General features: G+C 43.9%; 1 protein-coding gene and 1 long non-coding RNA gene across 3 annotated transcripts in view; both read left to right on the top strand.

Annotated features, from left to right (window-relative positions):
• Nucleotides 1-4,875: 4,875 nt before the first annotated feature.
• The window catches only part of LOC138976309 (E3 ubiquitin-protein ligase TRIM45-like), an 11,505-nt gene continuing 1,380 nt past the window's right edge, over nt 4,876-15,000 (top strand). The window contains exons 1-3 of one of the 2 annotated variants that reach the window (XM_070349161.1): nt 4,876-5,029; nt 11,317-12,435; nt 12,867-13,049. In XM_070349161.1, coding sequence (XP_070205262.1) covers nt 11,332-12,435; nt 12,867-13,049 — 1,287 coding nt within the window. In that variant the 5' untranslated portion in view covers nt 4,876-5,029; nt 11,317-11,331. Of the gene's footprint in view, nt 5,030-5,138; nt 5,220-11,316; nt 12,436-12,866; nt 13,050-15,000 lie in introns of those variants that run through there. The other variant, XM_070349160.1, reaches the window with a different exon arrangement.
• On the top strand, nt 6,664-11,310 carry LOC138976310 (uncharacterized). The gene is made up of 4 exons (XR_011458943.1): nt 6,664-7,049; nt 8,560-8,620; nt 9,433-9,493; nt 10,618-11,310. It is a non-coding gene; the product is annotated as an uncharacterized lncRNA (long non-coding RNA).

Here is a 15,000-nt window from a genome sequence, read left to right as displayed (position 1 = left end):
AGGTTGGACCATGTAAGGTTGGACCATGTAAGGTTGGACCATGTAAGATTGGACCATGTAATATTGGACCATGTAAGATTGGACCATGTAAGGTTGGACCATGTAAGGTTGGACCATGTTATATTGGACCATGCAAGGTTGGACCATGCAAGGTTGGACCATGCAAGGTTGGACCATGTAAGGTTGGACCATGTAAGATTGGACCATGTAAGATTGGACCATGTAAGGTTGGACCATGCGTGACCCAACATGTTTTAAAATCGTCACCACGAGTTTTCGTCACACTCAACAATGGGACATTGCTTAATGCCTGATAACAAACATCCCTATGTTTCTTGGCTCGCTCACTTTTTCTGTTCACTCATCCAAAAGACTTTGCCATTTTTTTTGACAAAATCATCAGGCTCAAACAGGCGATGCAAAAGTCCCACGCTTTGAAGTAAGTTACTTCAAAGTGTGGGAAGATCCCCCCACACTTTGAAGTAAAAACTGAGTTTACTTCAAAGTGTGGGAAGATCCCCCCACACTTTGAAGTAAAAACTGAGTTTACTTCAAAGTGTGGGAAGATCCCCCCACACTTTGAAGTAAAAAATGGGTTTACTTCAAAGTGTGGGGCACATCTCCACACTTTGAAGTAATTTACTTCAAAGTGTGGGATTACTTCAATCAATCAATCAATGAGGCTTATATCGCGCATATTCCGTGGGTACAGTTCTAGGCGCTCTGCAGTGATGCCGTGTGAGATGAAATTTTATACGGCCAGTAATTGCAGCCATTTCGGCGCATATTTACCTTTCACGGCCTATTATTCCAAGTCACACGGGTATAGGTAGACAATTATTAACTGTGCCTAAGCAATTTTTGCCAGGAAAGACCCTTTTGTCAATCGTGGGATCTTTAACGTGCACACCCAATGTAGTGTACACGGGGGGGGAGTTCGGACACCGAAGAGAGTCTGCACACAAATTTGACTCTGAAATAAATTTCCGCCGAACCTGGGATCGAACTCACGCTGACAGCGGCCAACTGAATACAAATCCAGCGCGCTGCCAACTGAGCTATATCCCCTTCAAAGTGTGGTGCAACAGTCGTGCCGCGTCTGCTATCCAGTTCGCGGTAGGATTAGAAAATATATATATATATACCAAACCGATGTCAAATACGAGCTGATTTGGTGAAATAAAGCACATTTCTACTTGCGAAACCCATCGAACAGCCATTAGGCTAAGCGAGAGAGTTCTCGTGATTGTTTTAATTAAAAAACTCATTCATAAAAACTAGAGACTAGGTTTCTGGTCAAAACGAATGATTAATCTGCTGTATCATTCGCTTGTCGGAAAGACAATCGGCCTACGCGCATCTCTCAAATATGACCTTCTCTTGTCTACTGTCTCGGAAGATTTATTCTACTCCCAAATAGCACTTCTTTGCACCTCTTATGACTCCTTCGTCCTCTAGAATCCCGTACCCACACCAAATACGAGCTGATTTGGTGAAATAAAGCACATTTCTACTTGCAAAACCCATCGAACAGCCATTTCCGGTGCTCGATCGCGGACATTTTCAGCTTTGAAGGCTATTTACGGGCAAATATCAATCGCTCCCTGACTTTTTATGCATCGAGAAACAAATTTTGTCATCGCTGAATCAGTAGCTTACCTTAAATCCCGACATAAATCAAACAATACCTAGAAAACAGACAAAACTTGCCTTCACACGTGTCATGAGCGGCCTTCGGCTTCTGTTCGGCCTTTGACCGGTTATCCCCCGTGATGAACAACCTTGAGAGACCTACCGACAAGAGATATATTTCTTTGACAGGGACACTGACACTGTACGTTATTCCATGAACAACCTTGAGCAACTCCTCTGATGGTTACCGTATTTTTGTGTGGAAATGTATCGTCTCCGAGAAGTCAAAGCTTTGCTAAGCACACCTGGGATGATGTGTTAAACAGAAGTTAAAGGTTTGATGACAACTTGTGATGGTATTGTGTTTAATATAGTTGAAAGCTTTGCTGAATAGACCGGTGATGATACTGTGTTAAAGATAAGAACAGGTTTGCTGACACACCAATGGTTATATTTGGTTGACCATTATGTATGCATGGTCAGAACCATTGCACCTTATTTTCGCTCACATTGTGTTTCGACTGTGCACAGCTGTTTTGTTGAGCGGGCCGAGACTAGTTTTTTCTCAAAATAACAATGACCGAGACTTTCAGTAATTCCTTCGCGTGACGTCTAACCCTCTTACGCCATAATGTGAGGTCTCCAAATGTTAACGTTTCTACCACAGACATACACACGCACACACACACGCACGCACGCACAGACAAACAAAGTTACGATCGCATAGGCTACACTTACGTGAGCCAACTAGTTTTTTCTTCGAAATCGGCCATTGGCAGTCGTGTCCCTGTAAGTAGGCTACATGCAGACAGACAGATCTAGATCTAGTGTCTCGCTTTCTTGCACAGTGTCACCTATGCTTACTGTGTGTGTGTGTGTGTATGTGTGACGGAGTGATTGAGTTTGTTACTGTTTGTCGATTTCTTACGTGAGCCTTGAAGGCTTCGCCTCTTGTTTTGTTTTATCTTAGTAGTTAGTTTGCTCGCTTTGCGTCTCTATAACAAAACTGAATTCCTCGTTAATATGTGTGCTGTGAAAAAAAAGGCTCCGACTGACACTCTTCTTCTCTGGTTCTGTTGATACACGCCAGATAATCAGCGACATGGTCCGACACTGCATTGCCTTCCACGATCTCGACAGCAGAGACATTATTGAAAGAAATGTCAAAGACGTGTAGAACTGTTGTGGCGAACAAGACTTCATGAAGTGTTTGACTCAGCTCAGTCAAGGCAACACGGTGTACAACCTTCTCACATAGTTGACCGCCTCTCATCTACACGCTCTGACGTGAAGCATTTAACTTTAGAATATTTTGCCTCGTTTGTTTAAGATTCTCTTTTTTGTTTAAGCATTGCACGAAAACAATGTCTTTTTTTGCTATGTTATGATTCCTGCGACCCTCAGACTCCCGTGCCGAAGCCGAATACGAGCTGTTTTGTCGACAATTAGAACAAGACGTCTGCTATCAAAACGCATTGAAAAGCCATGTCCGGCGCTCGATGGCCACACAATCCAGGTGTGATAGCAGATTTTAGGGAAAGTCCAACCGTACACTAAATGCAGATCGAAACAATTCAGGCCATCAGTGACACTGTATTGCATTTACCACCACCCTCGTCTGAATTTGCATCTATTTCATCGATTTCGTCTTTTTGAATACTCAGTAAAAACGTGCATACATGTAAGACACACACATACACATTGAACGTACATGTTATTCACGTATGAAACTTGGGTTGAAGTCAAGTAGACCTGCTGTGGACTGCATCACTTTTTTTTTACAATGTGGCTTTGTCGAAACAAATTGTGTCATGACTATATGCGAGTCGTTCTGTTCTGTCAATAAACTGCTTTTAACTTTTGTAAATACAACTGCTTTCGTGTGTGTGTGTGTGTGTGTGTGTGTGTGTGTGTGTGTGTGTGTGTGTGTGTGTGTGTGTGTGTGTGTGTGTGTGTGTGTGTGTGTGTGTATGTGTGTTTGTGTGTGTGTGTGTATGTGTGTGTGATTGTGTGTGTGTGTGTGTGGGTGTGTAAAACAAAATAAGGATAAGATTTCATATAGTCTTGTGAGGTTACTCTCATGGAAATTCGGGCTGCTTTGTTATACCAGGGAAAGCATACAATATACGACCCTACCCAGTGTGTTATATTGTTCCTGCATGCGTGTATTCATGTTTCCAAGCCCTGAGACTTTCGCTGTGAACTTGGGTTCTGTATCGTGTGCATGCGTGCACACGGGGGTGTTCGAACACCGAGGAGAGTCTGCACAAAGTTGATTTTGGGAAATGAATTCCTTGCCGATCGTGGGGATCGAACCCGCGCCGATAACGACAAGTGGTTTTGAAGCCAGCGCCGCTACTAACTGAGCTATAGTTCCCGCATCAATCATTAACTTATGTACTATTAACAAAGCATTGATAAGGAAACACTCTGGCACAATTCTGAGTCCCGATACTTGATATAATTCCTAAAACAATGAACATCAGGATACTAATTGAAGGGTGAAACTGCATGTGTTCTCTTTTCCATTCGTGTCACAAAAAAGCCTCTATCTACAAGACTCGCATAACATATAAAACGTAATCATACTCGGCAATTACACCACCACAGTGCATACAGCAGATACAAATGTCAGTTATGCACACCTAACACTTGGATGTCACCGGCATGACCGTATTTGTGACCCTCCACCACGGAATGAGTCGCATGTCACCTCGCGCGGTTCTGCGCTAGGCTTAATATAAGTCCGGGGGGTGTCTGGTGACCTTAGTCACAGGCTTATAACTCAAAAGGTTTTCGCTCTTTTCTAAAACGGTTTTCACCACTAGATAGAGCATTAAAAACTCTTTAGGAAAATGTTAAAATATGAAAATCATGCAAAGGTGACATGCGACTCATTCCGTGGTGGAGGGTCACATTTAAGACGGATATGGCGTGTTTTGCAACAATATAATGAAGCACATAAGTATGCGTTCTCTGTTACCTCGGGTAGTAGTCTTGAAAGTAAGCACCTACTGAAACATACCATTGTTGACAGAAGAAATTGATGCAACCTATTACACGCTAATACAGTCCCCTTTCTAACCTTGCAACGACAGAGTGCTATCGAGTCTTGACTCTAAACGCTATTTTCAAAAGACATCAAACCGTGGTGGTTGTACGCGGTTCATTATATCGGGTAATGTTGTGCTCTTTTGAAAACCCTCAGTATGTTAAATTAGAAAGCAAGCGCCTGTTTGATGACAGTAAGTCACGTGACCTGTTTGACACACCCGCAGTGCGCTGAGCTGGCGTCATAGCAATACGAGGTCACACTGCGACCCAGTCTTGTCACTGCGTGAGTGCATTTCAGCAGACATATCGGACCGCGGAATTTGTTTTTGATTCATTACGGCAGGTAAGCATGTGTTCTGCTAACACCATCTTCTTGGACAGGCCTAACGTGTTGCTTGGACTTGTGAAGTGAGCAAGATGTAAATTCCAACGTTACAAACAAAGCTTCTACTTTCAGTTTCCGGGAAATGTGTTTTCTGTTTGTTCCATTTGATCATGGCTGTGAGACGCTGAGGGCGCTGGCTGGGTTTGCTGTGTGTGACTTGTTTCTGTGCTTACTGTGGTATGGTGTGTGTCATGGTTTGTTATGGTGTGTGTCATGGTGTGTGTCATGGTGTGTGTCATGGTGTGTGTCATGGTGTGTGGCATGGTGTGTTGCATGGTGTGTGGCATGGTCTGTGTTATGGTGTGTGTCATGGTGTGTGTCATGGCCTGTCTTATGGTGTAATGCAATGTCATTGTGTGTCATGGTGTATGTCATGTTGTGCGTTATTGTGTGTATCATGATGTGTGTCATATTGCGGGTCATGGTGCGTGTCATGATATGTGTCATGGTTAATGCCATGGTGTGTGTGTGTGTGTGTGTGTGTGTGTGTGTATGTGTGTGTATGTGTATGTGTGTGTGTGTGTTTGTGTGTGTGTGTGTGCGTGCGTGCGCGCGTGTGTGTGTGTGTGTGTGTGTGTGTGAGTGTGTGTCATGTTGAGTGTCATGATGCGTGTCGCGGTTCGTGTCATGGTGTGTATCATGCTGCGTGTCATGGCATGTGTCATGATGGGTGTCGTGGTGTGTGCGATGGTGTGCGTCATGGCGTGTGTCATTGTGTGTGTGTGTGTGTGTGTGTGTGTGTGTGTGTGTGTGTGTGTGTGTGTGTGTGTGTGTCATGTTGCTTGTCTTGATGTGCGTCATGGCGTGTGTAATTGTGTGTGTCATGATGTGTGTTATTGTGTATGTGTGTCATGGTGTGTGTCATGGTGTGTACCATGGTGTGTGGCATGGTGCGTACCATGGTGTATGTCATGGTGTGTGTCATGGTGTGTGGCATAGTCTGTGTTACGGTAAGTGTCATGGCCTGTGTCATGGTGTGGGTCATGGTCGGCCCCTCTTCTTTGTCATGTGACATAATCTTACTTCATGATAAATGGTGCTAAATAGAATATTGTGTTAACTTGATTGAACACGACTTTAGCCTCGGGATTCCATGGATTACATAGGACAGCATAGATCCCATGAGAAACATGGGGCTGCAATGATTCCCTAGGCAACATAGGGCCTTCTTCATCATACTCTGGTTTGCGAGATCCTCTTCAGCTGGGCTCTGCTGTGTTAATATGACTGCTTATTTTCTTGGAGTAGTGTGTATTATAGACAAATAATTTATCGCATGTTTCCGTTTAGTGACCTGCAGTTTGTTTTAGAATATACGAAAAGCAGAGTGATAATTGACTGACTGTATACAAGGGTGTATTCCGGATGTCAGCAAGGGTTATATTCTAGGTATTCAAATGATTCGAATTGTGTGTGCCTGTCGGCTGTAGCTGTGTGTGGCTGCATGTGTGTCAGTCACATACAATATTCAACGCCGTGTCTCGCCTGACTGTGCTAGTTGTTTAATCGAGCGTTTCACGCGGCCCACGCAGGTTTTTTTAAGCAATGTCCTATCGTGTGTGCTTGCAACTGCGTTTCTTTTTGGAGGGTTTTCAGTGCCGTTATATCTATATTATAATACGCGACCGTTTTGGGGCCTTGCATCGCTATCTCCTCCCAAACCCGGCCGATTTGGGCCCCGATCTCTGGGGTATCTAGAAACATTTTGCGGCGCACACGATGTGCCCGGTTAGATTAGCCGATTCAGAAGCCAAATGGCTTTTTCTGGCATTCTGGTGCGACATTTTCTAACAGACGACGCAACCGGAAGGCCTCCCCATTGGCTGTTAAACGAACCAGGTCTCCCATTGGCTCAGACCGAATAAGCTTATCGGAACGTCACTTCCGTCCGCAGCTGCTGCAGTTGAAAGCGAGACGGAGCACTCAGTCTCCTCTCCAAGTCGGCAAGTGTTTGTTCAGGCATCGACAAGCTCGACAGGTAAGTCAGTCTCCTTCTTAAAGTGTTCCAAAACCTTGCTGGATTCTGCCACAGGGTTTATACTATAGAGATAGAGAATTTGCAACATTATTCGCCACGTTTGTCAGTCTCCCCCGCCATTTTGACACGCCACGGCTGAACTGTAGGATTTTCGCTCTTTCAACGCTGCATTCTTTGGTTGTTTTCTAACACTGGCATGGGCCATACAGGAGGGGGGATTTCAAGGAATCTTGCCATACATAAGGGAGGGGGGGGAGCCAAAGTTTGGGATTCTGCCGGTGTCACGATTTCATCTTTCGCCTGTGTACATATTTCCCCCTCGATATATACTCAAGACTGAAATGTTGTTTCCTGGTAAAATTAAGAAGTGAAATTATTTATGGACGAAAAGCATGTCAGTTTCTTGCATGTGAAGAAAATTGGTGGTAACATTTAATAGATTTCACCCCCAAAATCGAATTCTTCGAAAACGTGTACTGAGTGGTTACGTCCCTTGAGTAAGAAGGAAAACATTTTAGGATGAATCAAATGTTTTGAGTTAAATAAAACAAATTGGTTGGACACATTTGGCCCCATGAATGTAAGGTACACAAGGTCGCTCATCAGTACTATCGAAGGGTGTTTTTTTGTTCAATGTAGAGTTTATATAAGATCAACGAGCCCGAGAAGCGAAATATCAACACGGCGAAAGATGAAAACGTCACACCGGCGTTACCCATGTGCAGATCCAGAAAGAAACGCTGCATTCTTTCGTTGTTTTCTAACCCAGGCATAGGCCATACATGAGGGGGGATTTCAAGGAATCTTGCCATACATGGGGGAGGGGGGGGGGTACTGGGAGCCAAAGTTTTGGATTCTGCCGGCGTTACCCATGCAGATGCAGAAAGAATCTTGCTTAGGCCATAATATTAGGGGGGGGGGGGGGGGTGTTGTATTACCTGAACACAGCATGGAGCAAACAGTTATTTTACTAACCCAGGCATAGGTTGTCATTTAGTTATAATATGCGTTTGAATCATTATATATTTTAGACGTTTTAGATTTCCATTTCGTAAAAATCTATGACCCATGGTATAGGCCATACATGAGGGGGGGGGGGGGGGGGGTCTATTACATGAAAACAGCACACACGTGCCATTGGACGTACCTTTATTGGATGTGTGTTTGTGTGTGTGTGTGTGTGTGTGTGTGTGTGTGTGTGTGTACATGACTATATGCATGGATGCGTGCACTCGATTGTGTGTGTGTGTGTTTGGACCATGTATATATTTTCTGTTGTCATTTAGTTACAATATGCGTTTGAATCATTATATATTTTAGACGTTTTAGATTTGCATTTCGTGTCTTTACGATGGTTTTTACCTTTAATGCTTCCAACTTTCAAAACGCTGCAAGACTGGGAAGAGATGGGGTGCTCAACAAACTGAAATGTGTTATTTTGATTGAGTTCACACACACTTTTGTCTTGGAACATCGTTTGCATGTACAGCATTTTGTGTTGTTGTTGTAGGTGACAACAAAGAGTTTGTCCTCTGGATATCTGGATACACAACTAACTCTACACTCGACAGGTAAATCCCATTTATCAGTCTGTAATTTATGATTCTGCCGGCGTTACCCATGCAGATGCAGAAAGAAACGCTGCATTCTTTCGTTGTTTTCTAACCCAGGCATAGGCCATACATGAGGGGGGGATTTCAAGGAATCTTTCCATACATGGGGGAGGGGGGGCGGTACTGGGAGCCAAAGTTTTGGATTATGCCGGCGTTACCCATGCAGATGCAGAAAGAATCTTGCTTAGGCTATAATATTAGGGGGGGGGGGGGGTGTTGTTTAACCTGAAAACAGCATGGAGCAAATAGTTATTTTTCTACTTTTCTAACCCAGGCATAGGTTAATTGTCATTTAGTTATAATATGCGTTTGAATCATTATATATTTTAGACGTTTTAGATTTTCATTTCGTAAAAATCTATGACCCACGGCATAGGCCATACATGAGGGGGGGGGGGGGGGGTTCTATTACCTGAAAACAGCACACACGTGCCATTGGACGTACCTTTATTGGGTGTGTGTTTGTGTGTTTATATGCATGGATGCGTGCACTCGATTGTGTGTGTGTGTGTTTGGACCATGTATATATTTTCTGTTGTCATTTAGTTACAATATGCGTTTGAATCATTATATATTTTAGACGTTTTAGATTTGCATTTCGTATCTTTACGATGGCTTTTACCTTTAATGCTTCGAACTTTAAAAAACGCTGCAAGTCTAGGAAGAGATGGGTGCTCAACAAACTGAAATTTGTTATTTTGATTAAGTTCACACACACTTTTGTCTTGGAACATCGTTTACATGTACAGCATTTTTTGTTGTTGTTGTAGGTGACAACAAAGAGTTTGTCCTCTGGATATCTGGATATACAACTAACTCTACACTCGACAGGTAAATCCCATTTATCAGTCTGTAAAACTTTCTTAAAGTGTTCCAAAACCTTACTGGATTCTGCCACAGGGTTTATACTAAAGAGAATTTGCAACATTATTTCACCATTCACCACGTTTCTCTCCCCCGCAAATTTGATTTTGCCTTGCCACGCCACGGCTTACTGCAGGATTTTTGCTAATTCATCGCTGCATTCTTTCGTTGTTTTTCTTTTCTATTTGTTTAACCCAGGCATAGGCCATACATGAGGGGGGGGGGGGGGAATTTCAAAGAATCTTGCTGAAATCTATTGCATGTGTCTGCATTCTTTCGGGTTTCTAACCTAGAGGCCATACATTGGGGGGGGGGGGGGGGAGAAGTTTAAAAGAATCTTGCTTAGGCCATACATGGTTCTATTACCTGAAAACAGCATAGGGAAAATTGTGTTATGTAGACGTGTTTTATGATTTTGCTTAAAACAAAAACAAAAATAATTGGGGGGGGGGGGGGGGTTATAATTGTGTTTTCTCCCAGGCCATACATGGAGGGGGGGGGGGGTGAACGAATCTTGCTTTTTCTACTTCTCTAACCCATGGCATAGGCCATACATGTGGGGGGGGGGGGGAGGGGTTCTATTAGTATGACCTGAAAACAGCATCCACACACACGCGCACACGTTCCATTGGACGTACATTTATTGTGTGTGTGTTTGTCTGTGTGTGTGTGTGTGTGTACATGAGTGTATATGCATGGATGCGTGCACTCGATTGTGTGTGTATGGGTGTGTTTGAACCATGTATATATTTTCTGTTGTCATTTACTTATGTTATAATATGCGTTTGAATCATTATTTATTTTTGACGTTATACTTTTAGTTCGTATCTTTACGATGGCTTTTACCTTTAATGCTTCCAACTTTCAAAACGCTGCAAGGCTGGGAAGAGATGCGCACTTTCATCGCTGTGTGTGTTATTATTTGGGGGGGGGGGGGGGGGATTTTTACACCAACGAGCAAACGTACAAAGAGAAAATTGTTATGTAGACGTAATCATGCAAACGTCATTCCTGACAAAACAATTCATTTTTCAGTGTTGCATACTCCTGTGTATAAGGTATACTGTTTTTGTTTTTTTCATTTTCTTCAGATATGGCGTCCCAACGACCAACTCACTGCGACCTCACTTCAAGACGGTGACCACAACTTGGCCTGTGAAGCAGTACCCCGACTTCGACAAAAACAAAAGCAATCTTTCCAGACCATCATCAACCAATTGTCAGATGCAGAAAACAAAGCGAGCAAAGACTTCACACAACTAACCAATCTTAGGCCTGAAAATCAACGCCTCCAGTTCGGCCACCTCATCTTTATCTGCACTACGTTAATCTACACCCACCGTTGCACCAAACAACCCTGCAGCAATAGCCAGCTCATCTTCATCTGCACTACGTTCATCTACACCCACCGCTTCGTGGTTGAAAACGACGTGAAACATCAAATACAGAAAGAAAGAAAGAAAGAAAGTTGTAGTAGTTGTTGTTGTTGTTTTTGTTGTTATTGATGATGACGCTGTTGTTGTCGTTGTTGTGGTTGTTGCTGTGGTTGTTGTTGTTCCCTCTACTGCCGCTGCTATACCAGTAGAACCAGCATCCGTCATTGAAGTAGCAGCAATCACCGCCGTCGTAGTATTTGTTATGAGCAGTACAAGTTGTACAACTAGTATTTGTTGTTGCTGCTGTTGACTCCGTTGCCGCTACTAAAGTTGTGTCTTTTCTTCAAAGATTGTTTTGGTTCGTTGTACCTTTTTTTGTGCAATAACATTGACTTCTCTTTGTTATTCCCTCAGGTTTCACTTGTAACCATGGCAACGGCAGCTGGCACAAGCTCAGCCGACAGTGACACAGAATGCTCCGTGTGTCACGAGCTGTTCAAGAACCCCAAACTGCTGCCCTGTGCTCACGTCCTGTGTCGCCACTGTCTTCTCTCCTGGCTCGCCTCCAACCCCGAGGCCCTCTGTCCGCTCTGCAGGGGCGCCATCGCGGACCCCAAAGAGAAAAGCAAGACGAAGGGGTGGGAGGAGGTGGTGGACGCCTTACCGGATGACGTCGCCATGGCAGCGCTGGTGGAGAGTACACGTGTACTGAATATGGATCACGTGTGTGTTGCGTGTCAGTCAGTCGCCGTTTCTCTCTGCCTGAACTGCAGCGATATGGTTTGTAAGGCTTGCAGTCAGGTGCACATCAAATTCTCTGCCAATCACCATCACAAGGTGGAAGACCTGTCCAGCATGACAGCGGAAGAGCTAGCCGCCAGTCAGCCTGACCACTGCAGCGTGCACACCAGCAAGCCCTGCGAGCTCTTCTGTCCCACTCACGGGACCGCCATTTGCCACCTGTGTGCCATCGCCAAGCACCGCGCATGCCCAGACCTGACGGAACTGGTGGAAGCGGCAGACAAGTCACGTGAAGAGCTAAGTCAGATGGTGAAGTCACTGCTGACGGAAGAGCAGCAGCTGGAAGAAGCTGTGGCAGCGTTGGAGCGCCACCTGGAGGCCACGGGGAAAGTGGTGCAGGAAGCTGTTGCTGAGATCGACAGGACCTGCAACAAGTTAGAGAACTCCGTCAAGGAATGCAGGCGTCGTCTAATGAAGATGACGCTTGATGCCAAGGCCAAGGTGAAGGACACAGTCTTAGCCGTCAAGGTCACTTTGTTGGATCATCGAGGCAGGCTGACATCACACCGACGTGTTGCTGATCGCACCAACAGAGGGTCCACCAATAAAGGAATGTGTGACGTCACTTGTGCTCTGAGGGACCGTGTGAAGGACATACTGGACACCAGTCGTCAACGCCGAGTGAATTGGGAATCGGTTTCCATCGTTACGGTGATCTTGGACACCGCTACTGTGTCCCGTATTGAGAAGGAACTGTCGGAGCTTGGTCAGGTGAAGATCAGCCCTTTTCAGGTAATATATCCTGTCAGATGTATATATGCTTTTATTTTAGCTTGCCTTTCTCAACCAGCAAAACACACACACACACACACACACACACACACACACACACACACACACACACACACACACACACACACACACACACACCTGTTATTATTTTGCTGATTCTTCTGTGTGTGTGTGTGTGTGTGTGTGTGTGTGTGTGTGTGTGTGTGTGTGTGTGTGTGAGAGAGTGTGAGAGTGAGAGAGTGAGAGAGAGAGAGAGACAGAGAGACAGAGAGACAGAGAGACAGAGAGAAAGAGAGAACGAAAGAGAAAGAGGGAGAGGAATTGAATAAGAGAGAGAGAGAGAGAGAGAGAGAGAGAGAGAGAGAGAGAGAGAGAGAGAGAGAGAGAGAGCTACTAAAACATTGCTGACATAATTGTGCTTGTCAACACAGGATGCGTCGAACATTGCTTCCTGGCTGTGTGTGTTGACACAAGGCGTGCGGAACGTAGCTTCCCTGTCTCTTGCCATCAACTACCCCAACGCTGCCTCTGCTCCTCACTCTGTCATCAACGGCTTCAACAACCTGCTAGCCATTGCCCTGGAGACCAACATCGACGTTGCTGAAGCTGCACAGGTTAGTGCTTGAGTGGGATTTTGACCCTTGTCGGTGCTTGGAACAAATGTTGCTCTTTAACCTCCACCGTATTCATGGGTCGTGTCTGTATCTCTGAAACTAGTTGGAGTTTTTTGATTGAGACTTCATGTAAGCTTAATATTCAAACACGATTGACCCTAGCTCGTATCGATGAGTTTTTGATTGAGACTTCATATAATTCTCAAACACGAATGACCCTAGCTCGTATCGATGAGTTTTTGATTGAGACTTCATGCAATCCTCAAACACGATTGACCCTAGCTCGTATCGACGAGTTTTTGATTGAGACTTCATATAATTCTCAAACACGAATGACCCTAGCTCGTATCGATGAGTTTTTGATTGAGACTTCATGCGATACTCAAACACGATTGACCCTAGCTCATATCGATGAGTTTTTGATTGAGACTTCATGCGATACTCAAACACGATTGACCCTAGCTCGTATCGATGAGTTTTTGATTGAGACTTCATGCGATACTCAAACACGATTGACCCTAGATCCTATCGACAAGTTTTTTTATTGAGACGTCGTGTAATTCTCAAACACGAATGACCCTAGATCCTATCGGCCACTTTCTGAAGGCTGATCTTTATTGATAAACAAAAAAATCAATGACCTAATTTGAACTGGACAGTCCGGATGATGTGTGTCGTTGGCGACCCATATTGAATTAAAGAAGGAATTTACGATGTGTATCTATATTCGGATGGCGTGGGTCGTGTACGACCCATACTCTGCGAATGGGCGGTAAAGTGTTCATCACTATTTTGTTAGTTGAATAGTTCGTTTAAAGTATGGGTCGTTCACGACCCGCATCATCCGGACTGTGTAGTCCAAAGCGTGATCCGGTGAAAGTTGAAGGTTAAAGCTGAACTAGTTCGTTTTTTTTTGTTTTTTTTTACTATTTGATGATTCTGCTTTGAGGTATTTCTTTTGGAGTGTAATCGTTAGGGTTATTGTTTGCTTTAGCAGTGCCAGGATTAACATTAATCTGAACATTAATGTGAGTGTAATGTTGTTGTGAGTGTTGATTAATGAACTGATCGCACTTATATCTTTTTATTATCATGTTAGTGTACCATTTTACCATTTGATCAATCCCGCCCTGATATGGCCCTTCGTGGTCGGCTGGGCGTTAAGCAAACAAACAAACAAACAAAATTTGAGCAGTCAAGACTGGTTCTAAGTGACCTAACAATTATTGCGCTCAGACCAGGAGTTGCTTTGTTTTTTCACTCAAAAAAATTATTTTCACCCAGTTACAAACTATTTTGTGATTAAACATATCAGGATGACTTATTCTATCTTTAACAATAAACACGTTAGCATGTTAAAATACGGAAGTGCCAGTTTCGTCCGTTGGGGTTGTGTTTACAGAATAACAAAGCACCACCAACACACTCACTTCTCAGACTGAGAGTGCCATGCTGTGCAAAGCTCTCTTTAAAATTGCATGGTCAAAGTTCTGAAGAATCACATCTAATGACATTTTGTAACTGCATATGTAGAGGTTACATGCCGAGTCTCAGTGATTATTAAAAATAATGGTCGAAGTTTGCGGATCATGAAAAATGCGAGCTTTAGCGAGCTTTTTCATGACCGCGAACTGAGACCATTATTTTTTATAATCACTGAGACGAGGTGTGTAACCTCTTTATTCCTCCTTTCTTCAGTTATGCAAAGAAAAGAGGAGTTTTTTTTGCGAAAGTTTGATCGAATCCTATTCTCTCAACCAGTCAACCTGCGCAGGCGATCGATTAATGCGCGGTTGTATAGTTCCGTGCAAATCATTCCATTATGTTAACACTTCTTGTCAGTTTTCCTATTTTGGACTAAAATCAAGTACACAGATATGCTGTTATTCTGCTGTGGCGGCAAAGGCAGATATTGTGTGTTCTGTATATGTTTTGGTATCGCTTAGGATAA

This window comes from Littorina saxatilis, linkage group LG9 (genome assembly GCF_037325665.1).
Source record: "Littorina saxatilis isolate snail1 linkage group LG9, US_GU_Lsax_2.0, whole genome shotgun sequence".
In the NCBI taxonomy this organism is placed as follows: domain Eukaryota; kingdom Metazoa; phylum Mollusca; class Gastropoda; order Littorinimorpha; family Littorinidae; genus Littorina; species Littorina saxatilis.
Note: the sequence above shows the minus strand (reverse complement) of the source record. Positions and strands in the feature narration are given on the sequence as shown.